The following is a 26236-nucleotide window of genomic DNA, read 5'->3' as shown; positions in this document are numbered from 1 at the left end:
AAGTTAGCATAAATTTAGGTTCTTCAGACTAACAAAAAATGATTTTCAGAAGTTAAATAGGAAGATGCCTTTTTTAAAGTTTAGTATATTGATTTTTAAATTACTATCTCCCAAATCTTGCTTAGTAATCAAATGTGCATAAGAAGTTAGTTACAGAGCTAGGATGAGTAACTCCTTCTTTAATGAAGACTTGCTGTAAACCTGTATACTCTTTCATAACACCTTCAGATAGCTAGTCAGTTCAGCAGGAGCAGAGACCAGATGAAAATGCTAATGAGATGTAATTCAGTGTTTTTGTGTCGTACAGCCTGAGAAATGCCAGTGGCCTGACAGCAGCAGACATTGCTCAAACCCAGGGTTTCCAAGAATGTACCCAGTTTCTCTTGAACCTCCAGAATTGTCATCTGAATCGTTTCTATAATAATGGCACCTTAAATGGTGGCCATCAGAATATATTTCCTAATCATGTTAGTGTGGGAACAAATCGCAAGAGATGCTTGGAAGATTCGGAACCCTTTGGCGTGAAGAAAGCTAGAACCGAAGGTGAGACCACATTGTGGGCGGGAAAGAGCAGACTTGTTTCCCTCCTTTAACGTGTTTTCTTTTTTATGGCTGAAAAGCACCTTCAAGATGAGACCTTCACTTAAGGTGTTACTGTGCCCGGAGGATTCTGGTGCAGTGATGGTGGAGTTTTTCCTGTGTTGCCACTTTGAAGATTGGCCATTTAACAAAAGGGGAGGATATAAGAGGGCAGTGTTGACAGCTCAAATGTTAATGTGTATATATAACTTTTCTGCACACCCAGGTTTACCTGCCATGAATTTGAAAGATTTTTCTTGTTTATTGTACCTGTTCGAAATACAACTATTAAAAAAAAATCTGCCACTGTGCCTGATTTTTTTTGTTTCCTATAAATTTTTCTGAGCTTACAACAATTGTTGGTCTGGTGGTAAAACAGTTTCAAATTCGAGAACGTAGATGTTTGCTGTGCTATTCCACTTGCACTGTGATTTGGTCTCAGCTGGTCTCTGTACCCCACAGTGTAATATGTGAGTTTGTCACGAGATCTGGTGTCAGTTTGACATTGAGGACTTAAGTCTCTAAGGTAAGTTACTTAAGTTTTAAGCGTTCTTGCACATTTTTATCTTTAGTTTTGGAGTTTGGAAATAATCAGAATCAGCTAGTCACTCTTTAAGTTGAAAAACCCCCTTTAATCTAGAGGGAAAAATTACATGTCCATATAAAATATCTTAGTCAGAAGACATATTAATAGCTTGGCAGAAATATTTAGTGAATTTAGAGAAGTGTAGAAATGACAGTGAAAAGTAATCACTGAAATTATGCACTTGGATAAGATTTGCTGAAATTAAAAAGTTGTACCCTTTGGCTTAAAAAGAAAAATCAACCATGTAAGTATAGCATGAGAAAACCCTGACTGGATAGAGGTTTTAGTTGACCTTAAATTTAGTATAGGTCAACATTACTTTCTTTCTAGTACGTTGTCTACTTTTAATGATAGTATATGCAAATGAAAAGGTTTTTTTCTATGATGTTAATAAAAATTGTATTATCACAGCTTTAAAAATCTTGGTCACCATAAAAACTTTTGATTATATGACTTTTTATAGAAATGAATGTCCAAACTTAAATGTAATACTTTACCAAATTCATAGCTTTTATAAGTTAGAGGCCTAATAACCTAGACAGATGTAATAATAATCATAAGCTCAACATAGGGGGTTTGTCTAACCTTCCAAAATGGTGTTTTTAAATGGTGAAGTATTGCTCAGCATTGCCATTTATTTGTAACATATTTGAATGTGTTTTTTTCCTAATGTATTTTAAAAGCCCTTTAAGGGCATCCACCTTTTACAAATAGTCTTTTTTGTTTATTTAATGTCCGGTTAATATTTGGGAATGGTATTAAGTGTTAGCTTTGTGTGCCCTCATGCAAGGATACATCTGTGTCCATGTATATAGGTTTGTAGGGTAAATCTTAAATCTGTGTTTTGTTTTGTTTTTTAAAGGATTGCCACTTAGCATTCTACTAAGACTGAGAAATGTACCTAAAGAGTTTTTAAAACTAGTTTCTGAAGATTTCACGGTCAGCTGAATTGGCCACTATCTCATTATATTAAGTGTCCTGAAAAGCCTTTCCAAGGATTCCTGAAACTTGAATTTTTTCCTAACCCTGTTATTATACAAATTTGATTTGAAGCATCATGCAGATTTTTAAGGGATTTTATTTTCCTCCTCCAGAAAGGGTTCATTTTGGTTGACCAGGGTTAGAGATTCACATTTTACATAAACTCACTGTGCAGTTTCCATTCCTAATGCTCAGCCTGAGGATGCCAGTTCAGAATGTGGTTGAAGCCTGGCCTCCATTTAAGTTTGCAGGTAGTAATCATACAAGTCTAAAGTTGAGCACTGTTCCACATGTACATGAAGTGATAATATCACGTCACCATCACAGGAGAAATCTTTACTTGACACCAGATGCACCTTCGCAGCTCTTCTTCCAGTGTTCATTTGTCTGCTGAGGGTTATTTTAATTATTTACTCTCTAAACTTTGTAATACTCCAGTCCTCAAGGTGTAGTGGTAATCCTAAGATTGTCTCGTGTGTCACTTCAGAGTCTGTGTATAAGTTTATATTTGTAAGCATAGATGGGTGTCTTCATCACACCCCCAGACCTGCTACCACTCTTTCCTCTGGGAAAGGAAGAGGTGATTTTTCTTCTTTCATTTTACCATTATATATGCTCACTACAAGTGGGGTATTGAGGCAGTAATTCTCAATTACTAAAACAAGATTCCCTCCTCCCCCAACTTCCTGAATGTTCTAAACGAAGTCCTTCTTGGCTTCATTGTCTATATAGCTATTTCTGTTCTTTGACTAGTATTTTAGCGTGCAATTCAAGGTAGGTTGCCTTAGTTCATTTTCACTTAATTTCTGGCATCTTGTTTTGATTTGCTATTAAAATGTGTGAGCTTAAGTATTTGCTTATTCTGAATTACTCATTTTGTAGATAAGTTTTTGGTTTTCATGCCAAAGTAAAGGTATTTTTTTCCCTCATGTAACAAATGCATATAGAATACTTAGAATAACTTTACATGAAAAAGCACTTAAAAGTTTAAATTCTTTTAGATCACCTCTTAATGATGTACCCTGTGAAGTTCACTCTTTAATTTTATTCTTTTTTACTTTGGAATTATGAGTCTGAAAGTTATCTGCTCTTCACGGAAAGTAGTATCTTTCTGCTTTCAATAAACTATTTTCACATATTTTAAGGTAATGGAGTGATTTTCCCTTGAAAACTATGTTGACATCAGAGAACTTAAAAGAATAGTAATGCCTTGGCCTTTTTGTACTGCTCGAATATAAACTTCTTTGGAAGCAAGGTGTACTATAAAAATTCATACCATTTTGGTCAAGGTAGAGTGACAGATGGACTTAAGGACTTCAGCTGCAGCTTTGTAAAACTTGGTTTCATTTTATTAGCATTCTTAGTCTTCGGGAATAACACTCAGTGCTAATTATTCATATATGTACTGAAAACTGTTGTACAAATTATCAGTGATCCTGGTTAGAAAATAATGCTAGTTCCAGCCATGAGAGAAATGCTCATCTTGTTTTTAGCCAGCACTCCGGGTACAAGTCCAGAGTGTTCAGTGTGTTACAAACTGACCCAATAAACTACAGTTTTATTTTGGGGAAACGAATTGCCATAAGTAGGCTATGGTGATCCCAGGTCTCAGATGTTGACTTCACTGTTTTATTTTAATCAAGTATATTGATCTTAGCATCCTATACATAAACATGTAGGTGTTTAATATAAAAACACTTTTTAGGAAAAATATCTTCAACCTATGATAGTTTAAAATTAGCAGAAGTTTCTCAGCACACTTTCCCTAGGATGACTAAAGGATTTTTACTTTCCGTTCTTAATTGTTCACATTGACCAGCCATTTTAATGACTAGAAGAAATTGAGGGTGAATATAACTTCACATGTTAAATGATCAATGTTAGCCAATTTAAACATGAGGTTCAAGAAATCAGGTTTTTAATGTAATTCATTCTAATGCCATATGATATGTGAAAACACTAAGGACACCAAAAATCAGTCATATTAAAGTCATATATACATATGTATATATACATACTAATTTTTGGTGTCCTTAGTGGTCTCAAATGTGCAGTGACTATTTTAATTTGAGCAGAATACTAATTGTGTTTGGATAACAAATGATAGTTTTGTCTTAACTTCTAGAGACAGCATTTTAAAAAACATGAATGAATTACACTTAAGAACCCAGCGATTTCTGTGACTTTGTTAACTGCTGTAATCTTGAGTTTAGCAAACCTCACGTGCCTCATTGGTTTCTAGTGTACGGCTACAGTGGAATCAGCCAGGGCTCGTTCCAGACACTCCAGGACGGTCTTTCACATGCACCTTCCATTTTGTGTTCTTTAAGAAAAAATCCAAGTCCTTTCTTAGTGTTTTCCAGAACTGTCACTGCAGCTCCATGTCCTTGGCATCTCCACTGCTCTGCCCTCTTAAATTTCCCAACCCACAGGTCTGCAGTTGGGGCTGGGCAGGAATTTAAGCCCCGCAAAAGGTCACCTTGTAGAACTGCCCTCTCACTGGCCTTAGATACTATTTTGATTTTAACAGGACCTTTTAAAAAGGCAGTTATTTGGGTAAAACATGCTCTATAATAGGACAGAATTGGTTATGGCTGGTGGAATACCACCAAGGAAGCGTTTCCTTCCTGGCTCCTTTTAAGGGGAACTGAGGTCAGAGTTCTCAGTTCAGTGGAAAGACTAAAGGCGTGGGAGGTGTTCTGGGCCCCCTGGCCACTGCTTCTAGCTGTCGTGGGTCAGCACCTGGGGGGCACTTCTCATTGTCACCTTAAGATGCACAAAAGGGTAAATCACATTTGTCTTGTGACCCCAAGTTTCACTTAAACCCACTAAGTGGAACTAGCCAATTTTTGAACATATCAGATGGTGTCTTCTGTATGGAGTGTGTCTAGGGAGTAAGGCCTTTCCTATGTTTCAAACTGCTTTATCAGTTTGTAGTTTTAGAAACTCCCTGAAACCTGGCTATAGGGTAGTTATGCAGCTGTTGAGTTTTAGATGAAAATGCAAGTGCAGACTTTGGTGTTATCCTGGGCACCTTCCCCAGTGAAGTTGCTCTCCTAGCCCCTGAGGTCAAGGATGAGGGCATCTTGGGCAGTGGTCACACTTGGTCGTGACTGCTCATGGGAGAAGGAGGCTGGTAGGGTTTATTTTGAACCAGTCCTAGGTGGTTTTCCATCAAATGTGTATTTAGTACACAAATGTCTAATGTGTACTAAAATCTTCTCAAATACCTGCTTTGGCAGTCAAAAGGAAGAGACTACAAAATGTTCAGGAATTTTTAACTAAGTCAATTGGAAAACAGGAAGGGAAGATATTTCTTTCCCAAAACAATCGAAATTTACAATTTTTTGGAAGAATTCTGAAATTCCTACAGGCTACCTTTCTCAAATGCAATGCTGAATGTTTTAAATAGTTCCTTTGACAATGATGATAGGTCCATGGGAGAGAAAATGCCACAGGTGACACGATCTCTGGTTGTGGGAGAAAGAAGTTGGGCCTAGATCCAATATTCTTAAAATTCTGAGAAGCCAATTTCAGTTTCATGGCTTAAAACAATTTTAAAAAGCAAGTGCAACCTCATGCCTCCATCCAGCTAATTGAGCACCTTCTATTTTTACAGGTGTTAGGAATAAAGAAGTGAAGACATGAATATAAAATATATTACCCAAGGTTCTGAGCCAGCTAGATTACCAGCCAAGTTAAATATTGTATGAGAACATCTCACTATAAAGATTCTATTTCCAGAGAAATCATTTCATTCTAGGCTGTCTGTGTTAGCATTTGCTTCCCACATTAAAAAGAGTTTGACTACCAAAATATGAAAGCCTTTGGTCTTTCATTTTTGTCGTGCTGTATTAATCAGAAACTGCATTAACAAAAGACCCTGCTAAATAGAATATTTCAGAATAGAATTTCTAGTGCACTGCATAGGTCTCTAGTTAAGGGAATGATTTTTGCTTTAAAATGGTGGTGAGCCCAGCTCCTCTATATCCATTTTTATTTTGAATATTCCCAAACTCCTCTTGCCACTGACTTCCGGCCCCCTTGTGGCAGGTCTGGCTTCATGTCCCACTTCCACTTTACAGACATGACCTAAGATGGTTGTGATTCAGTTTTATCACTGGTTACTCTCATTATTCTTAATGGTTTTTGCTGCTTTTTTGTGTTTGTGCCTTTTCTGGCTAGAAAGTGGATTTCATTAGTTGATAGGGGCACTATTCTAGGCATCGGGCTTGGAATGAATCTACGAATATCCCCACTTTTATGAAGATTTTCTTTGGGGTGTGTAGGGGTTATCCTCTTGGCTTATTTGTCTGATTTTTTTAACCTGCTTTTCAGAGATCAAAAGTTATAGATACAACCTACTTGCCACTTTCCCCAAGGCACTCTGGCACCCAAATTCCAAAACAAAACCAGACGTTAAGGGAATGGGTACTTAAAGCTGTGTTGTGTACCCAGTGAATTCGCTTTCTTTTTTAGGAGAGTGTATGTGGTTTTGCCATCATAATCTGTGCCACTTCTCAGTTTATTAGGCATTGGAGAGTGTAAAAGGGGAAAAATCAGACCCCCATGCTGACTGCAGATTCCTCATCTCAAAACACTGGCTAAAAACTCCCTGAAGGTTGTGAGGATTTTGTCAACTGGTACCTGGAATGCCCCTCCCTAGTAACCCCCTTCCCACACTTTTTAAGATGTCCTGTTTACCACTGATTTCTTTTTTTTTTTAGGCGAGGCAACCCTTTTTGACCCCACAGATTGCAAGGACCTGGTCAGCTTACAATCCCTTATTTTTTTATTTTTTACACCTACAGCACCTGGTCTTCCTGGGTGGTGTCCCATCCAAGTACTAACCAGGCCCGACCCTGCTTAGCTTCCAAGATCAGATGGGATCATATTTGTTCAGGATGGCATGACTGTAGACACCACTGATTTTTTTTTTTTTTTTTTTGAAATTAACCTTGTTTCATAGTGAAGATAGAACCTTGCTTATCAGCGATTTTGGTTCTGTGGAGAAGACTGAAACGAACAGTTTAGTTCCTCTGTTTTCAAAGCACCTGTGTAGAATGATTTTGGCCTCATATCTGTGCGGGCTTCTGTTTTTTTCCCAACTACACAAATCACGTTCTTTTTCTGTTTCTCCCATATACTAATCATTTAGAATTTGTGTTTATCATTAAGACTGAGATTGTTATCTTTGGTTTCAATAGTTGAAATAATCTGGTATGTTCATTTATTGAAAATGACTTTCTATATTGAAAATTGCTTTCTCTAAAATTAGAAGGAAAATGACTCTATATTGAAAATCGCTTCCTCTAAAAATAATCGTCTATGGCCCTGCTACCCTGAACAAACCCAATCCCATCTGATCTTGGAAGCTAAGCAGGATTGGGCCTGGTTAGTACTTGGATGGGAGACCACCTAAGAAGACCAGATGCTGTAGGCATAAAAAATAAAATTAAATTAAAAAAAAAAATCGTAAGCTGACAAGGTCCTTGCAATCTGTGAGGTCAACCAAGGGTTGCCTCGCCTAAAAAAATAATAGAAGTCATCAAAGCTGTAAAGTTCAAGTCTCTTTTTAAATGTTTATTTGAAAGAAATATTTAGTACTGAAAGTTGTTATTGTATATATCTTTTGACCCAGGAATAATTCTAAGTATTTATCTGAGTAAAGGACCAAAAAATGTGTACAAAGATGCCTTTATAAGGATGTTAGTTATGGTATTTATGATAGGAAAGAAAACTGAAGCAATCCAGACAATAGGGAATTTGGTGGTGGGTGAATTATAATACAGTCATACAGTGGATTATTAGTTAACTCTAAAGATTTTTTTAAATTTGATGGAATGCATTCATGCCATGGTCAGTGAATCAAAGGAAGGCATAAAGGTTTTGAAAAAATATATGCTTCTCAAGACTAGAAAACCATACATCAAATGAAATGAGAGTGGCTGCTCCTGAAAAGTGGAGACTACCAGGGTTTGCAAGGAGAAGTGTTTTTGCACAGACCATGTAATACTTGGAAGAAGGTGATTAAAGTAGCTTTTCTCCAAGATACGAAGATAATTTTATAAGAAATGTACACATATAGCTTCAGCTCCAAAACCTTGAAACTAAGACTCGTTTCCAATTTTATTGTATCAAAGCACGGGCTAGTGCCATACTGAGAGAGTATTGACAGGCATGTCTTGAGTCTTGGCTGTTACCTTATACTCTGTTACTGAAATTAGTGAATTTTTTTTTTAATTCAAGGATCATTTTAATGGCATTTATGTTATTTCAAGAATTGTGCCAGTAATTTTTTTAATGAAAAACAACTGAAGGAATGTTTTGGGGCATAATATAGAGCATGATGAATTTTTAAAAAATATATAAATGTTTCTGGGTTTTGTAAATGCTTTTTGTTGGCCAAATAACAGTCTTAAATGAGAAGTAAATCTAGAATAGATATCTGAGATTTCGTGACATTTAAAATACACACTTCAGGAAATTTTTTTTTTTTTTGTGGAAAGTTTCTTGGTAGTGTTCATTAGTAATATGAAATTATTTGACAATTTCGGAGCATTCTCTGACAAAAAGGAATGAGAAACATTTGTCTGAAAATCTTTATATACAGGGCATCTAAAATTTCCTTTGTTTTCTGTGCAGCTCAATGCTCGGAATACTGCATGCCACTAGTGAATGGCGAGACAGAAGACGATGCTGACAAAATGCACGTCGATAGAGAGTTTGCTGTTGTAACAGGTGGGAGTGGACAGTTTCCCGTTAGCTGCAACAACAGTCCAATGGTCGAAGACACCAAACAGCAGGAGGGTGGTTCTGTTGGACCAAAAGAAATAGAAATATATACTGTTTCAGCAATGCAGACCCCTTGTCGTTGCAAGAATCAGTATGCATATTATTTCTAACATAAATTTCTCTCAAATGAGTTTCGCACTTTGTTGTCTGGCATTTTAAAGAATGTTATAATTTACATATCTTGGGCAAGTTTGTAGATACAAAGATAAGTGTTTTTGGTGCATTCTATGGATATGAAAAATATAAGTGCAATCTTCCTATTTTGATTTTAAGCTTTTGCTTAATGTGCCTTGTTTAATTTTAATGAAGTTTTGCATTTTTAATTTCGGGGTGAATATACCAGCTGAACATGTATTGCTAGTAATTTTAAAGCAATAAACAGCAAGCAGGATCACTCACTATAAACATTGAAAACTAGTAAATGTGGTTTTGACTTGTAACCAGTCATACCAATATGGAATCTTTCACTTGACACTCTTGGTTGCTCTGGTTTCTGTGGCATTCACGCTAGGTCTAGTAAAATGCTGAACACCGTGTCTCACAAAATATTTTATATGCTAAAATTTTTAGTATATTAAAAGTTTAGTATTAATAGTCGTTTTTAGTTTATAAAAGGCAAAGGCTTGGTTTCTTTTAGCATTTAGAAAAAAGATCCATTTAGTTAATGCTTTTTTCTACTGTTCTTTTATTTTTTTACTTAGATGAGCATGAAAACATTTTAGCCATTCTCTTACTATGCTGATATATTAGAAATTGGTACTGGTTTTTTAAAAGTTTTATGTCTTTATGCTAAATTCTTCACTGAGGATAAAAGGTTACGTATTTTGTTTCCTAGACTTGCATGGAAAAATAATTTCTGTTAACGAAAAGAAAATGTGTACATCTTTCTAGAGGCTACAGAATTGTAATGGGTGGAGTCACCTTTTTGCTAAATAATTAAATGAGTAAATTTTCCAAGGGAAATTCTTGTTAGATAATAAACTTAAAGACCTTGGCTAAAGATAAATAACAAAACTTTTTTTAAAAATGACATTGCTACATGCTTTTAAGAAGGCAGAAGTCATCACTCTTTAATCTTCAAACATGAATTCCCTGGGTTTTCTAGTTAAATTTAATGCCAGGCTTGAACATAACATTGAGAAGGCCATACTTTTTTTCAAGCCCAACTCATCTCATTTAACAGGTGCCAAGTAAGCGTTCCCCATATTTTCCATCATTTCATTTATAACACTATCTAACTGAATAAACAAAAATTTTTAAATCACTAGAGATTCCTTGCAGTAGATAGACAAATAGGTGAGAGGGAAGTATGAGTCCTGAAAGGCAGCTTGGAACAGAGTAAAGGACAGTACGGGACACAGCCAGCGCAGTGCGAGCCCCAGCCAAGTTGAGTTGTCTGAGCCAGTCTCTAACGTGTCTGCTACTTTGATGCTCAGTTGTATTAGGTTTTCAATAATGATTTGAGATTATCAACTGACTTTAGTTTTAAGATTGTATAATGGAACTAATTTGCTTTAACTAAAGAAAAACAATACACACACACTGAACATTAAGTGAAAAAAATGAGCCTTGTTAACTCAGATTTCTGAGGCAATGTTTGTTTACTTTGGTAGGCCCAATCACCTAAAATATAATTGTCTTATTTGTTAGTAGTATATCATATTTGTCTTAATAGCTATTCAGGTTGCCATCATATTCATGAGTTTTATCACCCAGGATAAATTGTTTATAGTTGATTTTTGAAAACAAGAAAATTAATATAAATACCTTCCTGGGCACAACTTGTTTTATTTCTTTTTATTTTACTTCATGTTCAGTTCTTGAAACACTTGTTCTCAACCTTGAGTTTTAACTAAATAGAAAAGCTGTCATTTTATCAAAAAAATAATTCATAATCCTCTGAAGAATTTATAAAAGTTATTAAACTGTAATTATCACTTAAATTGCCAGAAAATTGATGATTAATGGAATGTTTAGAACATGTTTTTGTTCATTGAACAAGCCATTGTCAGGGAGGTTTGCAGACACACAGAAACCTCTGCCCAAGTGCAAATCAGAGGTCTGTAGATGGTGAACCAGAAAGTAGACCCTTCATGGGGAAAGTCACACTATAAGAGATGTGTTAGAGTAATCAGTGTACAAAACGGGTCCTCATCTATTATAGAATTTAGCTCTTTTGTATTTAATATCATACCTTGCTTTAATAGTGCGGAACATTGGGATAGAATTTAATATTATGCGGAACATTGGGATAGAATTTAATATTATCAAGCAAAACGTAATTTAGGTCATTCTCTATACTGTTCTGTGAATTACTGTGGACATGAATATTAACTCTAGTTTCATTATGCAGAGAAATACCTTGTAATTGCCTGTTCCCATGTGCCCAAACGTTTTGTGATTGACATTTTTTTTTGTAAGATATCCTCCTCTTAATGGATGTCTGTATATGCATATTAAACTATCAACATTTTTCCAACGTAAGTGGTTTTTGAAAATAGCCCAATAAAGTGGAACCGTTGATATCATAATCACTTTAATCACTGAACTCAGAAGAAACTTCAGAACTGCCCTTAGCCCAAGACTGTATGCATGAGAGCTGTTAGTATCTATAGCTCCTTCCTGTAGTTGCTGTGCTCTGCAGTGCTGGTGTGTGGCCTTTTGCAGTACTGTGTACATGTGACTGTTGCTAAGAAAAGAAAACAGTTCCTTTGGGTGTTCTTGTGTATGCTTCCCTGACTTATAAGGTGTGACACTGTGTCACCTAGTCTGAGGAACTGCCTTAATTCACCTGTTTCATCAACAACTTCCCTTTATTCTTAAGAGCTAGAGAAGTTTGTATTTTATTTTAACCCTTTGTGGGAATCCTTATACACAGTTCTGATGGACTTTTTCAGGAATGATTTTAAAAACTGCTCTCTGATAATAGTCTTAAAATGAGAAGGGGTTTTTTTATGGCTTTTCAGTACTATTAGTATTTTTCATGCAGTATATTTGTCAGCTTAAGTTTTTTAATTTGGCTTTTCAGTACTACTGAAATTTATAAATGTTTCCTTTCTTACCAGGCAAATGCTATTGTATTTTGTTTTTAAATATATCTATGTACAGTTTTCACATTGGAAAAGAAATGATTCATTTAAAAGAAAACGCAAAAGAAAAACTAATTAAAAGTCCTTTAAAATTGTAGCAGCAATGAAGCATTTTATAGTTTCTCTTCCCCTCTGATTCTGAATTTTGGTGACAGGTGTATTTCTTAATGCAGATATGAAAAACAGTAGCTCCGTATCGAACACATTGACAAATGGATGTGTCATCAATGGACATTTGGACTTCCCTTCCACGACACAGCTCAATGGGATGGAAAGCAAGAATGACCAGTGCTTAACAGGATCTAATGGAATTAGCAATGGATTAGTTCCAGGACCACCATTTCCGAGTAGCCAGGGTTCTCTGTGTGTTAATGGGACTGAGGAGCCAGAAAAGACCATGAGTGTTAACCCTGAGATGTGCGGTTCTCTGCACCTGAATGGGAGTCCAAGTAGCTGCATAGCTAATAGACCATCCTGGGTAGAAGATATTGGGGAAAATTTGCACTATGGACATTACCATGGGTTTGGGGACACAGCTGAAAGCATCCCTGAGCTTAATAGTGTAATAGAGCATTCCGATTCTGTGAAGGTGGAGGAAAGATACGACAGTGCCATCCTGGGTACCATGCACCTTTACCATGGATCTTAAAGATGAGTGGCCTGGCTCTGTCTGGGCGCATTAATCCTTCTAGTAGCCAACTCAGAATACTAATGTAGCATCAACCTGAAGGAATGCCACAACTTGTCCTATTTTTTTATACGTTAGTTTTCTGAAAAAGTAAGCTTGTATCTGACAAGTTCCTCGTGAGTCCTAGTGAATGCACGAGTAGGGCTTATTTAGTGCATAGGCGTTTCTTCCATGGGATAGTGGGCCTCTCACATGATGCACTTTTGGAATTTAATTTTTCCGCTGTCAGTCTCCATGTTTTTAATCCTGTCACCATAAATTGCCATTTTTCCCTTTGTCAAATTACATCTGATTGAGATAAAGTGGAGGTAGTAAATGAGGTGCCTGGTAATTTAACTCTTTGCACATGGGCATCATTTTGAAAAGCTTGCTTTTACCCATTCCTGTAGAATTTTTGACAGAAGACAGCTATTTCCCTATGCAAGGTCCAGCCTTATAAAGATTACTTGCAGTGATTTGTATGAAGAAATGAACGTTTGTCTTTTTCAAAGTCTTTTCATTGAAACTTTGCAGCTTGCCATGTGGTGAAGGTTTATCTTGTAGGCACACATAGTGGCTTTGGGGCGTCGTCAGCGGTCTCCTTTAATGGTGTAACTCACCCTCTGGATTTCATTGAAAACTCACGCAGCCTGAAACTGACTTCTGATTGTGTTTTTATTACGCATTTCCTACTTTGTCTCTAGAATTTTTACCACCTATAACGGTTTCCTTTATATGTAGTAGAATTCACTATTTGTAGAAACTGTCAGGTCAAAATATTTAATTGACTACTCTGACGTATTTTCTTTTTTCCTTGTTTTGTTTTTCGGGGATTTTCTGCTTTAAAATATATACCACTATGTATATCCAGTTAACTGAGAGAATTTTGAATCTCTCTTAATAAAACTGCATTAAGTTTATGGTTTTATAGAAATTAGCTTTTGTTTCAATGACTAGTGGTTACACTGCAAATATTGTAATGAATTTTTACTTTTCTGATTTTTGTAATAAAAATTGGTGAAGACAGAGAAAATGTCAAATGAACAAACCAATGTTCCAAGAGTGTTACTAACATTTTGTTTTTAAACTGTCCTTTACAAATTGAATAAAAAAGACTCACACTTGATTTGTTCCTCCGGTGTGGTTTCTTTCCAGGCTGTATTGTGGTGGGAGGCGGGGCCGGCAGAGTGTTGGGGTTGTCCGTGGAAGGAACTGGAAGGGCGGTAAGAGTTTAGTATTGCCTTTCATTTTGCTTGTAAGATTTTACTTTACTCTTCTGATTCTCCCCATGTGTTGTTGGCTTTTTTTAACCTTTTCGATTTGTTCATATACTCTAGCTTTATGGACACTTTGTCTCACTGGATCTGGCAGGGCGGGGCTGGTAATAATTGCTGTCAGCTAACGGTATTGTCCCTGTGTGCCTATTTTCATAAATGGCAACAACCATAATTTATTGAACTTGATTGAGTCAGCAGATATTAATGAATATAAGCCTTTTAAAAATATAAATTGTAATTAGTAAGTGGCCATTCTGGCATGCCGATATATATTCTTTAAAATGCTCATTAGTTTATTATTGTAAAACTTAATAGTCCAAAATGAGGGAGCATTAAGCTTTGAAAGTGTCACAAAAATGACTCTCATGAGAACAGAAGAATCTGTTTGCATCACCACCACCTCATCCCGCGCCCATAGCAGGCATCAGTAAATCAAGCTCCAAACCTAGATGGCCTTGGGAACTTTTTTAACATACATCCAAGAAACCCCCTCAGATTTCTGAATTTGCAAAAGAGATGAAACCTAATGCCATTTATTCCCTGCTTGGGCTGTTTTTTAAGGTATTTCAGAGACTTCGTAGTGAATTAATATTACTGAAAAACATTAAGTGACTATTAAAATACTATAAATATCAGAATATTTGGTGAGTCTTGAGAATTGGACAGAATATGACTGCTTTTGGAGGTAAAAAACATTGGTAGAATCTATAATAGGGCACCATCCACACTTCAGTGGGTGATTGATACAGTGTCTTCCTGTTGTTCAGAGTCATGGACACTAGTACTTATTTAGAGATATATAAGGAACTTGTTATGATGGAATTATATCATGCTTGGAATTTGTATCAAAATAATAAAGGAAAGTTAGTGGAGACAAAGCTCCAACAAGATTGGGTGTGAGCTAATGATGTGAGGTACATGAAGATTCATTATTTTGTCAACTTTGGGGGAAAAACTAGGACTTTACTAAGAAAAAGAATGTTCTTTACAACATTGTGGACATTTTAATGTTGATTAAGAATAAGCTTATATTTTGTTAGGCTTAATTCACCAAAATTAAGCTCATGTTCAACTATTACAGTAGTTCACTGATTCTTAACTTTTTTGGTCTGAAGACCTTATTAGTTGCTTCTATTCTTAAATACTAGTGGCAGACAGTTGGAAAATGAAGTAAAAAGTCTATTTAAAGTAACACCCAAACCATAAAATACTTAAGAATATATCTTATAAGGTGTTCAGGACCACTACACTGAAAGCTAAAACATTCCTGAAAGAAGGCCTAAATAAGTGTTTTGAGGTACGTAAAGAAAATCTGGCTTCATACAGATAATGTAATTGAGAAAGGGAGGAATATTTTAATAGCCTTTGCAGTTAATTGTGGATATTTGATATAACACCAAAACTACAGTGGTAGTTTCTTAAAGATTAATTGCAATATTGAATCAGAAACCAGCATCAGTTTGTTTTTTTTTTTTTACTAAGTTACATTAAATCTGTTTATCTTACACTGTGAATGGACCTCTATCCCATGCATGATTTTCTAACATCATGCATTGGCTGTTTGGAAAATATTCTTTAAGTGAGCTCTGCAGATATTCCAAATGTTGAAACATTTCATTATTTAATATTAAAAAATCACGCATCACTAACAATCTCATGAAAATCAGAAGCTGCCAAGCACATAGTAGTGAATGCAAGTTTCACAACATTCTAATTTTTGCTTGAAAGCTCCAGTTCTATCAATGGCCACGAGTACTATCAGTTTTCCTCGAAGTGGCTCACTTGGTTAATTTTTTTAAATCATGTCTGCCAAACACCCAAGTCTTAACCATAGTTTGTCAATCATTCTTTGAAATAAAAATGTTTCCAGAAAACTAGTTATGTCATAAGACAAGTGGCCAGACAAGTGCTTTTCCTGGAGACAACCATTGTACTTTGATGTATGCAACAGAAACCCTTTATGCATACTTTCCACCTCATCACACAGAATATGTACTCAAGGACATTATTAAATAAAATTGGCTTTTTTTTAAACCGAGTGTACAGCAGTGAGGAATAGAATGGTAACCAGGACAATTGTAAGACTTAGACCACTGCTTTTGAACCATCAGTGCAAGTGTCATCACAAGAGGAAGGCAAATCACATCTTGGTAATACAGTTGTAACTTGCATCCCCTGAAATGTCCCCGAGGCCCCCAGGGGTGTGCACATCACAGTTAAGAACTGCTTGAATGTTTGCAACAATCCCTTCTCAGCAACTAAGTGATAAATTCTGGAACTCTAGAAGTGTGTTTGTTGAGTATCAGATTTTCTCTAGATTATTATTATTTTTTTTTTTTAATGAAGACAACAGCAAATAGGAGGAGACTAATTGGAGACAGAAACAAAAACATTTTGAAATGTTTTCCTGAAAAGGAGAGCCAAGACATAAGCGATAGAAAGAAAGGGGAACATGTCATCAAGAGAGTTTGAAGATGGGAAGATAGAAAGAAGGGAGAAGGGCATGCAGGTGAGAGGTGGGCTCCCTGAGGACGGGGAAGGAGCAGCTCTCGCCTCCATTAGAGGGACAGAGTGCTGGTGCGGAGGGTGAGGGTTTGAGCATGTGGAAGTTCTCTCTAGATCACTTCTATTTCCCCAGGGGAATAGTAAGCCACCAGCTCAGCGGGCATATGGGAGAAGAGTTGGTGTGTGAGAGGCAGTGGAAAGGGGAGAGAGCTGTTTTGGAGAGTGAGAGTAAATGGACTAAACAAGTAGCGTGATTTCTGGGAGGTGCCAGCATCACTTAACATTAGTAACTGCAACTAAAGTGGTACTCAACAGAAGCCTTGATAACACGCAGTTGGACTTAATCCAACCAAGCCCAGGGGATTGTTAGAGTGACTGGGATAGGGCATAGATTTAAGCTGGCTCGAGGGGAATGCAAGGGGGATTGGAGGGAACAGAAGCCTGGCGGGTTCTGCAGACAGTGTTTCTGGGTGTTGAATGTTGGTGGGAGAGTGAGTGGGCTGAGAAGCGGGGGGCGAAGGCTGGGACGTGTTTGTAGTGAGGGTCATGAGGGGTGTGTGGCTAGTCAAGGCAATGTGGCCAGGGGAATGAGGAGACAGACAATAGAGTGGAGGGACTCAAGGAACTGAATCACTTCATGAACAGCAACAGCCCCAAGTTATGAGCCTGGTAACATACAGAGTGAGAGTGAGCCAAGAACACAAACTCTCAAGAGAGGAGGGGAAGGGCCCAGGGTGTTAAGGGAGCAAGAATGATCTAGAAGAAGTACGGGGCCAAGAGGGCACCACTACCCCTCCAGGCTGGTATGAAAGAACCCTGGTACCTCTGAAAACTTGAGAGATCCCACCCTAGGGAGAGTGGCCTCGGAGAGAGGAAGGACGAAGCATGAGGAGAACTGGAGTGGACAAGCCATTTTGCTAATGCCTGGTCAGGGTTCTAGAGGGCCCAGTGGAGGCGAGGGCAGAAAGGGGCATGCAGAGGTGAATGACATTGGAATTGGGGTCTGACGGGGAGGGACAGTCATTGAGAAGAAGTGGAAAAAATTAAGTCTTAAAGATGCGTGTTTGCCAGACTTCCTCTTAATGATGCACCAAAATGACCAGTCGATTAAGCAACAGAATGATGTGTTGGGGAAGGAAAAGTAATTTTCCTTCTACTCTTCTGAGTTCTATCGTTTGATCTAATAATCAAATTGACTTGAGACAGATTAATCAGAGAAAATAACCAAATCTATTACTATGTACATCTGAGGATTCCATAAGAATATGGGACCCCAGAACCAATACGGCAATTAAGGCTTACATGCCATCCTGAGCCAAAGAGAAGGGCAGGGGTGTGGGGGTGGGGGGTGGGGTAGGAATTTCAAAGGGGGGGAAGGCAATTCACATGAAAGCAAATATTTGGTAAATAAATGTTTGCTGGGCCATCTCGAACAATGGGACACAGAGAACTTTGATCAAATGGGCTTTGCTAGGTTCCTCCCTATCACACTAGTTCATATTAAACCAGTTATCTGTGATGATAGCTCCCTTCCTGGAGCAGGTCCTCCATCTAAATTCTTTTAGGCAGTGAGCCGAGAGGTCAAAAGTTCTTCCTGAGTCCTTTGTTTCTTAAAAATAACCAACTTAAAATAATTAATATCCCAAAAATGTGTTTTGGGGTTGCATACTGCTTTCCCTCAAATTCACACAAATGAATTCGACTCAGACAAGTGGGATGTTTAGGGTGTCTTATTTTTTTCTCTTACAATGCAGGAGTGAGCATCTCTGCACAAATCTCTCTGGTTTTATAGGGTGGAGAACTAAGATTTAATTAGTTCTTAAAAATATGGGTCTTAAAAACTTAGAATAGCTGTTTGGTAGCTAATCCTGAAGTTAGGAATTCAAGATTTAAATGGTGGTTTTAGAGGTGAGAATGAGATTAAGAAAGAGAAGCTGCTGAGGCTGAAATGGGTAAAGAGGCTTGAAGGTGGCTGGGAGGGCACAGGCTCAGGCAGAGAAAGGAGAAATGGCATCCTTGAGACTTCTGTTTCCCTCTGGGACCCATTGGCAGACAGAAACCACACAGTAATTTAGAGGGCAGTTTAACGTGTGTGTGTGTGTATGTGTGTGAGCACGCACACATGCATTATATATATATACACATACACACGCACACACACATATATATATATATACACACACACATTATATATATATATATATACACACACACACACACACACACACATACACACATACATATATATGTGTGTGTATGTGTATATATATATATAAATTCTAAACTATGATAGGATAATTACAATAGGATAGCCGGGACTGAGGAAGAGGAATCAGCATGATTTTGGAAAGGGGTCACTTGCCTAGGCTGCAGTTCGAGGGGGTGCTGTGGTCACAGCCCACTGAGTGCCTGGACCAGGGCGGCTCCACAGACCCGGCAAGCAGGAAGGAAGTTCCCACAATAAAGGCAAGCTGAGTCTGGTGGGGACACACAGAGTGCTCAGGGCACTGCCGCCAGTGCGGCCTGAAGGACCTGGAGTCGGTATGGGAAGGTCACAGCAAGATGGCACCAGATCCTGGCAAGGGCCGCAATGTCACTGAGGGGCTGACTATGGGTCAGAGCAGCTCTGATATCTCACCCCCTCATGCACCCCCACACACCGCTAATGAATGTGCAACAGGGACAAAAAAGTGCAGAACAGTGCCTCCTAACCAGGAGACTCCCTCCTGCTGAGTGTCCCCAGCACCCTCCACTGCCAAAGCTTGCTGTCACGTCCACAGTGAGGGAGAAATGCTTGATGCTCCGTTATCACAGAGCAATGCTGAAGGGTAACTTTTGATCTGAGAAACCATAAGTCGACAAATGGTACAGTATCCACTCTGGAGGACATGCCGGAAAGAAAAAATGTTAAAACAAGTTGGAAAGGGACTTCATTGAGGCACAGTCTTATATAGAACATAGAATCATGTAGATATGTGTACAATTGATCCTCATTATCTGCAGATTTCATATTTGTGAGTTTATTTACTCACGAAACTTATTTGTAACTCTAAAATCTACACTCATGGCATTTTTTGCGGTTATTCATAGACATGTGCTGAGTGGTGAAAAGTTTGATCTCCCCCCACTCATCCCCAGCTGAGGGTGAACAAGGTGATGCTCTGCCTTCTTGTTCCAACTCTCTTCCTTCAACGAGTGTCCTTTTAATGGTATATTTAGTGTCACATTTTTTGTGCTTTTTATTGGTGATTTCGCTGTTTAAATGGCCCACAGTATGGTGCTGAATTAATGTCTGGGATTCCTACGTGCAGGATGGCTGCGAGGTGCCTTGTAGAGCTCATTCAACCATGAGTTATAGTGCTGCTTACCCTGAGTCAAATGTTAACGAATCAATAATATATATTAAATCAGATGTCTTTAAACAGAAACACACATAAAACAAAGTTATGAGTTGTTCTCTTGGTGAAGATGTGACCAGAGGTTTGCAGGAACCCCACCCTGTACCTCCCCTGGAAGCAATAGCTCAGCATTTGGTTATGGGCTGACAGCAACTCTATAGAGCATAACCACTGCCAGTACTCGATTATTTAATCAAAGTGTAGAGCCTGAGTCCAGCAACCATGTACAAAATAATAAAACAAGAAGGGGTATAGAAGAATGCTGGGAGTGATATTAGTTATATTAACTTACGCCAAACACAAACAAAAAATTACTGGTATGAGTTATAATTGAGTCAACTACTTGGTTTGTTTCTAATCCAATATGTTCACATGTAGCTTCTTGACACTTATAATAAAACAGAAGACATGCATAACAGTACTTCTGGTAGTGCTTTGGAGAGATGCTCGCAATTTACACTGTGACGTCGTGTTGGTTATCGATTGCTTGTAACAAATTGTCCCCAAACTTAGAGCCTTGAAACAATATTCATTATCTCTCAGTTTCTGTACATCAGGAATGTCAGTGCAGCCTAGCTGTCTACTGAGGCTGCAGCCTCATCCACGAGTACTACTGGGGGTGGGGGCTTCGTCTCCAAGCTCACTCTCACAGTTGGTACCACACAGTTGGGATTCAGTTCCTCGAGGGTTGTTGGACCGATGGTCTCAGTTCTTTACTGGCTGTTGGCCAGGGCCTCCCTCAGTTCCTTGCCATGTGTGCCTCTCCATAGGGCACCTCATACTATGGCAGCTGGCTTTCCTCTAAACAGGCACATGAGAACATGAGAGGGGACACCCACATCAGAAGCCAGTCTGCGTAACCTAGTCTCGGAAGTGACATCTCATCACCTCTGCTGCCTTCTGATCACTAGAAGTGAGTCGATAAATCGAGCCCATGTTGAAGTGGGAGGAATGATGCAAGAGCACGAACATAAGGAGTTGGATCACTGGGCCGTCCCAGAGACTGCCCACCACAGGCACATACCAGGACCTTCGTAGCAGCAAAGAATCACATTCAAAGTAAATGTCCAACCAGTGGGGGCTGGATTCATAAATTATTATGTGATCATGACATGTAATGCTATATAGCAGTTAATAGACAGGAACTAGGTCTTCAAGAATTATTAGGGATGGCCATCCAAACATGATGTTGAGTAAAAGAACCAAGTTACAGAATGGTATGACAGCACAAATCTTTGTATGCGAATTAAAAAATATATAACAACACTATTGCTTGGATATATTTACAGATGTAGTAAAAGTCTAGAACCACGTGAATGGGATTGTGATGTGATAGGGTTTGGGACAGGCCACCCCAAAATATTCCAGCCACTTTGGCATATTTTGAATTAAAGTTACTTAAGAAACAGCCAAGTATAAGGACATTCTGACTCAACTTCATCTCCCTGAAAGCAGGAAATTCCCCATCTGAAGGGTCCCCCTCTCCCACCCCCTGCACCTAGAGGGTAAAAGACACCTTTATCACCAGAGATAGGGAATTTAGGACCGAAAAGGCTGTTTAAACAAGCTTTGTCACTTCTTCAGTGATTTCCTACCCCAAGCCCAAACCCCTTTGTCAATTCCTCAAAAATAATTGTTTCTTTGTTTAAAAGGTGTAGAAGCTGCCTGCTTTGGTCACTTCTTTTAGTTTCATATTTCTATGAGTTCTGTATGTACAAAATTAAATTAATTTTTCTCCTATAAATCTGTCTTGTGTCAATTTAATTATTAGGCCAACCAAAGAATCTAGAAGGGAAGAAAGGAAAAAATCCCCTCTCCCCTCCAGATGTCCACTACCTTCAGGAAAGGTCATCTCAGGGAGGGAGGGGAGTGGATGGGGGGAGGGCACAAAGGAGACATTCGTTTTTTTCATTTTATTGCTTTTTTTTTTTAAGGAAGATTTGAAACAAATACAGTTAAATAAAAACATTTTAAGGACAAAATATGAAAGATTAGATTAGAACAACTCTACTTGGTTTATCTCCATCCGCCCCAGCTTTCTACGACCCCAGCCCTCTGGCACCTCCCTGAACTTTAGGATTCTGATGCAGTTGGAAAACAATTTAGGTTTTTCTGTTTTACCGTTTATGACTGCCACAATGCTTTCACCAGTGAATTCTATTAAAATGTTTTTAGAAACAGCTACGAAAATTGCAACTCAGATGCATCGGTGAGTCTGTTCCATTCCCCTTTCTGCTAAAAAAAAATGTCATTACCATCATTTTGCTGGTACGGTTTTCTGACAGTTCAAATAATTCAAGATAATCTAAGCCAATTTTGCAAGCAAAACAACATGAACCACTATATAAAATAGCACATTAAGTCTCCAATACATAACGATGACATTATTTCCTTATTTCGATAGTTTTGAAATTCTCTCCGGAAGAGATAGACGTGGGGAAGTGCAAAAGGCCTCTGACAGAACAAGACCGTTTTCATTCCAGGCAGGATGGAATCCTCTGCCCAGAGGCAGGGAACACAGGATTAAAATTACATCTATTGAAGTATGCTCCGGTAGGTTACATAAAAAGAACAAAAATGTTAATCTACATGCCAGTAATGACACCCATTTGCAATCTCTACCCCCTGTGAGCATCTGGGTACAACAATGGCAAGATCTTAGAGCAAAGGGAATTGATGTAGCATTTTCCACGTAGAGGGAAAATCCTCGTAAGGGGCAAAAGTGGCAAAGCTCGGGGTCAGCCAAATAGAGTGGAAATTGCACGGACACATTCAAATAAGACTCTCATTTTAGAGTATGAGGCAAATAAACATTAGCCACCCAAGCAGCAGCAAACCCTTGCAGCAGCGATATAAAGGAAGGAAAAACACCAGGTTGATGACCACCCGAGGGAGACCTGACCAGCACCTTCATCAGAGTGCTGCCGGTCGATCTTGCTGACAGCTCCTACCTAGTGAACATTCTTTGTGTTAACTTTTTCTGTTCAAGTAATTGGCGTGATTTCTGTCTCCTGGTGGGTCCTGACCCACACACTGAGCGAGGTCATTCTCACCTAGGTTAGAAGCTGACTGTCTAGAAATGTGAAATCCCCTCAGAGCCTTCCAGCCCGTCAGGCTCAAACAAGGGGCTTTTAGTTTCAGATGGAATTTCGATTTGAACCAAGATGCAGATTTGTTGAGGCGACATCTGCCAAGTATAATGTTTGTGTAAAAACCACTCTGTAGCATTTGATGAGGGCCTGGGAGGCCTCTCTGTTGGAGGACAACCTTTCTGATCTGTCCTGGGTCAGGGGCTCATGAACCTGGATTAATGACTGCTCTCAGGGGCCCACAGGGAGATGTGCAGCCATCACTCCCTGAAGCTCCAGCCAAGAGCAGCAGCAGGAAGAAGAAAGAAAAAGGAAGGAGAAAGTAGAACCATCTGAGCAACACAAAACTGCATGGTCTTAGAGCCGGAGGGGTTGTATCAGCATTAGCTCCCAACAGGGTCTCTACTCACAGGAGGAGAGGCAGAGGAATATGTGGTGGAGATAGACAAGAACAAGGGTGTTTTACTTCATCATGATCCAGGGAAAACATTTTCTACCTAAGATTTACCTAAGTCTGGCGGCTGCCAAGCTTGCTAAGGATCTTCGCAGTTTTCGCTCAGATTTTGTGGTTTAGGTGACACAAAAGGGTCACGATATCATTGGACTAATAGGAGGAAGTGCCAGGTTACCAAGCAGCAGCAGATGCACTAATGGGAATGGGGTCATCGAGGTTGTCAAAACAATGATAGTCTGAAAAACTTACAGCCAAGAGCCTAGGCAGACATGGTGAGTAATGTAACAGGGTACCTAGAACGGGAAAAGGACATTAGCTAAAAATTAAGGAAATCTAAATAAAGTATAGACTTCATTATGACATATATCAATATTGGGTCCTTAATTATCACAGCTGTGCCATGCCGTAAGAAGTTAACGATAAGGGTGTTATGTGAGAACTCTATACTATTTTTGTAACTTTTCTGTGAAGGTAAATAATTATTCTAAATAATGATTTTAAATGGATTCTGTAAAAATGGGCAACATTTGCAGGACTTACCCCAGGCGCGGAAGTCACCCTCAGGTAGAGGAGTGAGAGGTGTGGGAATCCGCCTCGGGAATCCTGTCACTCCACAGGCAGCCAGGGACACTCTCCAGTAGGGTAAAGAGCACTCACACTAATGAAGAATTACTCTGAGGTATTGAAAGAAAAGTGCTGTTTAACTTAGAATCCTATTACCAACCAAGCTAATTTTGAAAAAAAAGGGGTCACGACTAGGAATGTTTGTTACCCGCTCATGGTTTCTGAAAGAATTCCTGTAGCATGTGTTTTGCTGGGCTGATCAACCGTCCAGCTTTGCTTGGTTTGAGGGGGTCCCAGGACACAGGACTTTTAATGCTAAAATGAGGAAATTCCTGGACAAACTGGAGTGAGTTGGTCACCGTAACTTAAAATCCATAATAGCAACAGTAAGAGTGAAGAAACAAGTAACACCCAACGTGGTCCATATCATTCTTGTTTGTATAAATATGATGTATTGGTGTGTGTGTGTGTGCAACCAAAATCTCAGATTATCTCATAATGAGTGTTGGGTGTGGGGTACAGTGAGAAGAAACACTGAGTTTCTTACCTGGTGGGGGCCACAGAGTTTGCATATTTTTGGACTCAGCTTTCAGACAAAGCCTAAAATACTTAACAGCAGTTGTAAAGAAGAAAGGCATGTTAGTATGACCGGGGAAGGGGATGGAGCTGCAGAGAGCGGGCTGTGGGTGACTGAGAGGAAGAGCAGAGGACAGTGTGTGAAGAGTGACGATATCCTCTTCGGAATGAGGAACACAGCAGAGAGTAATAGAACCCTAAGCATATTGTTCAAAGTTATAATAACAATACGTTATTTAGGATTAGATTTGGGTGCATGCAACGGAAAACTCCCAAATAAGAGTGATTTAAAATAGACTTTTGTTTCTCTCTCATGTAAAACGAATCTGAGAGTAGATGGCCCAGGCTGAGCATGACTGCTCCATGGTGTCACTGGACCCAGGCCCCCAGTCTACCTCATTGCCTGGCCATGTGCCATCCTCCCAGCCAGGTGGCATCCAGAGCTCCAGCCAGGTGACAGCTACACGCTGGTTTCTTCTAAGAAGGAGATGGAGAATGGATATTGAGAAACCACTAATGGTTTCTACCACAAATGATTAATAGAAGAAGAAAACTTAATAGTATAATTATCTACGTCTGGCAGAAGAAGGAACAGTAGAGTAATAGGAATGAAGAAAATCCTCATCTGTTATCGCTAAAAGTCAAGAGAGAATGTCTGACATTGACAGATCAAGAGATAGAGATAAAAGCAAACCATAATTTTTATGGAAGTGAAAAGCAGCAATGATTATAAGTCGTTTTCTGGAAAGTGGAACTAAGGTTGGGAGGGTCTGTGTGCTTTACCTGGTTACCAGGTGCATGCGTGAATTTGTTAAACATCCAAATTTATTAGGTACTTGTTTGGAAGTTTCCTAATATGTGGCATTGTCAGGTGTGGAAAATAGACACTCTCTGCAGGGCGACGGGGGCTGGAAAGTTGTACTGCCTCAAAAACAGTGATAGATAGATGATGATGATGATGATGAAGATAGATGATAGATAGATAGATAGATAGATAGATAGATAGATAGATAGATAGAAAAACACTCAATGAGATACACAGAAATGGTAGGTCCCCTGATAGGATAAGGAGAGAAAGCATGGTTCAAACACGTCATTGGAGGAAACTCAACACAAATGCTGGCTGGCTTTGGCATTCTCTAGGTAACCCCTATTTTTTGTCACAGGTGACTCTAATAATAGTTCCATTGTTCCAAAGCAAGTCCAAATCCTACCAAGTTAAAAAGAAGTCTCTCACTGCCTTGGGTGTAGGTGGTAACCCAAGTCCCCCAGAGATCAGCTCTGACAAAAAGTGCCTTGCCAGAACTGTTGTTGGGTTGCCTCAGGCCAGGCAGCCCCAGCCTGAGCTGCTGGTGAGATACAAGGTGGGAGGCAGAGGGTCTTTCCCTGTCCGCCTCATTCCTAACTGAGACTCTCATTCCACCCTTTTCTTTCCTCCCGAAAAATGAGGCTTCAAATCCCTGTATAGGAAGGAGAGAAGGAAAACATACTTTCCACCAGGGTGAGATGTTCTCAAAACCATTATATCATCTCCAGTGTGATGTTATGCTAGGAAGTCTCTGTTGCTTTTCTCTTTTTTCAAAATACCCCATTTTATTATACTTTTTTAGTATGATTTGGATCCTTAGTAAAGAGGGGTGGGTATGTGCCCTGCCTCAGAAAGGGAAGGAGGACAG

At 38.9% G+C, this 26236-nt stretch overlaps 1 protein-coding gene and 2 pseudogenes across 2 annotated transcripts in view; 2 read left to right on the top strand and 1 right to left on the bottom strand.

Moving 5' to 3' along the window:
- ANKRD10 (ankyrin repeat domain 10) overlaps window positions 1-13823 on the top strand; it is a 32094-nt gene extending 18271 nt beyond the window's left edge. The window contains exons 4-6 of one of the 2 annotated variants that reach the window (XM_011373938.2): window positions 308-543; window positions 8792-8887; window positions 12186-13823. In XM_011373938.2, coding sequence (XP_011372240.1) covers window positions 308-543; window positions 8792-8887; window positions 12186-12679 — 826 coding nt within the window. In that variant the 3' untranslated portion in view covers window positions 12680-13823. The remainder of the gene's footprint in view (window positions 1-307; window positions 544-8791; window positions 8888-12185) is intronic. The other variant, XM_011373939.2, reaches the window with a different exon arrangement.
- Window positions 6949-7067, bottom strand: LOC111728905 (annotated as a pseudogene).
- Window positions 7471-7589, top strand: LOC111728899 (annotated as a pseudogene).
- Window positions 13824-26236: the final 12413 nt, after the last annotated feature.

This window comes from Pteropus vampyrus, unplaced genomic scaffold, assembly GCF_000151845.1.
Source record: "Pteropus vampyrus isolate Shadow unplaced genomic scaffold, Pvam_2.0 Scaffold236, whole genome shotgun sequence".
NCBI lineage: Eukaryota > Metazoa > Chordata > Mammalia > Chiroptera > Pteropodidae > Pteropus > Pteropus vampyrus.
Note: the sequence above shows the minus strand (reverse complement) of the source record. Positions and strands in the feature narration are given on the sequence as shown.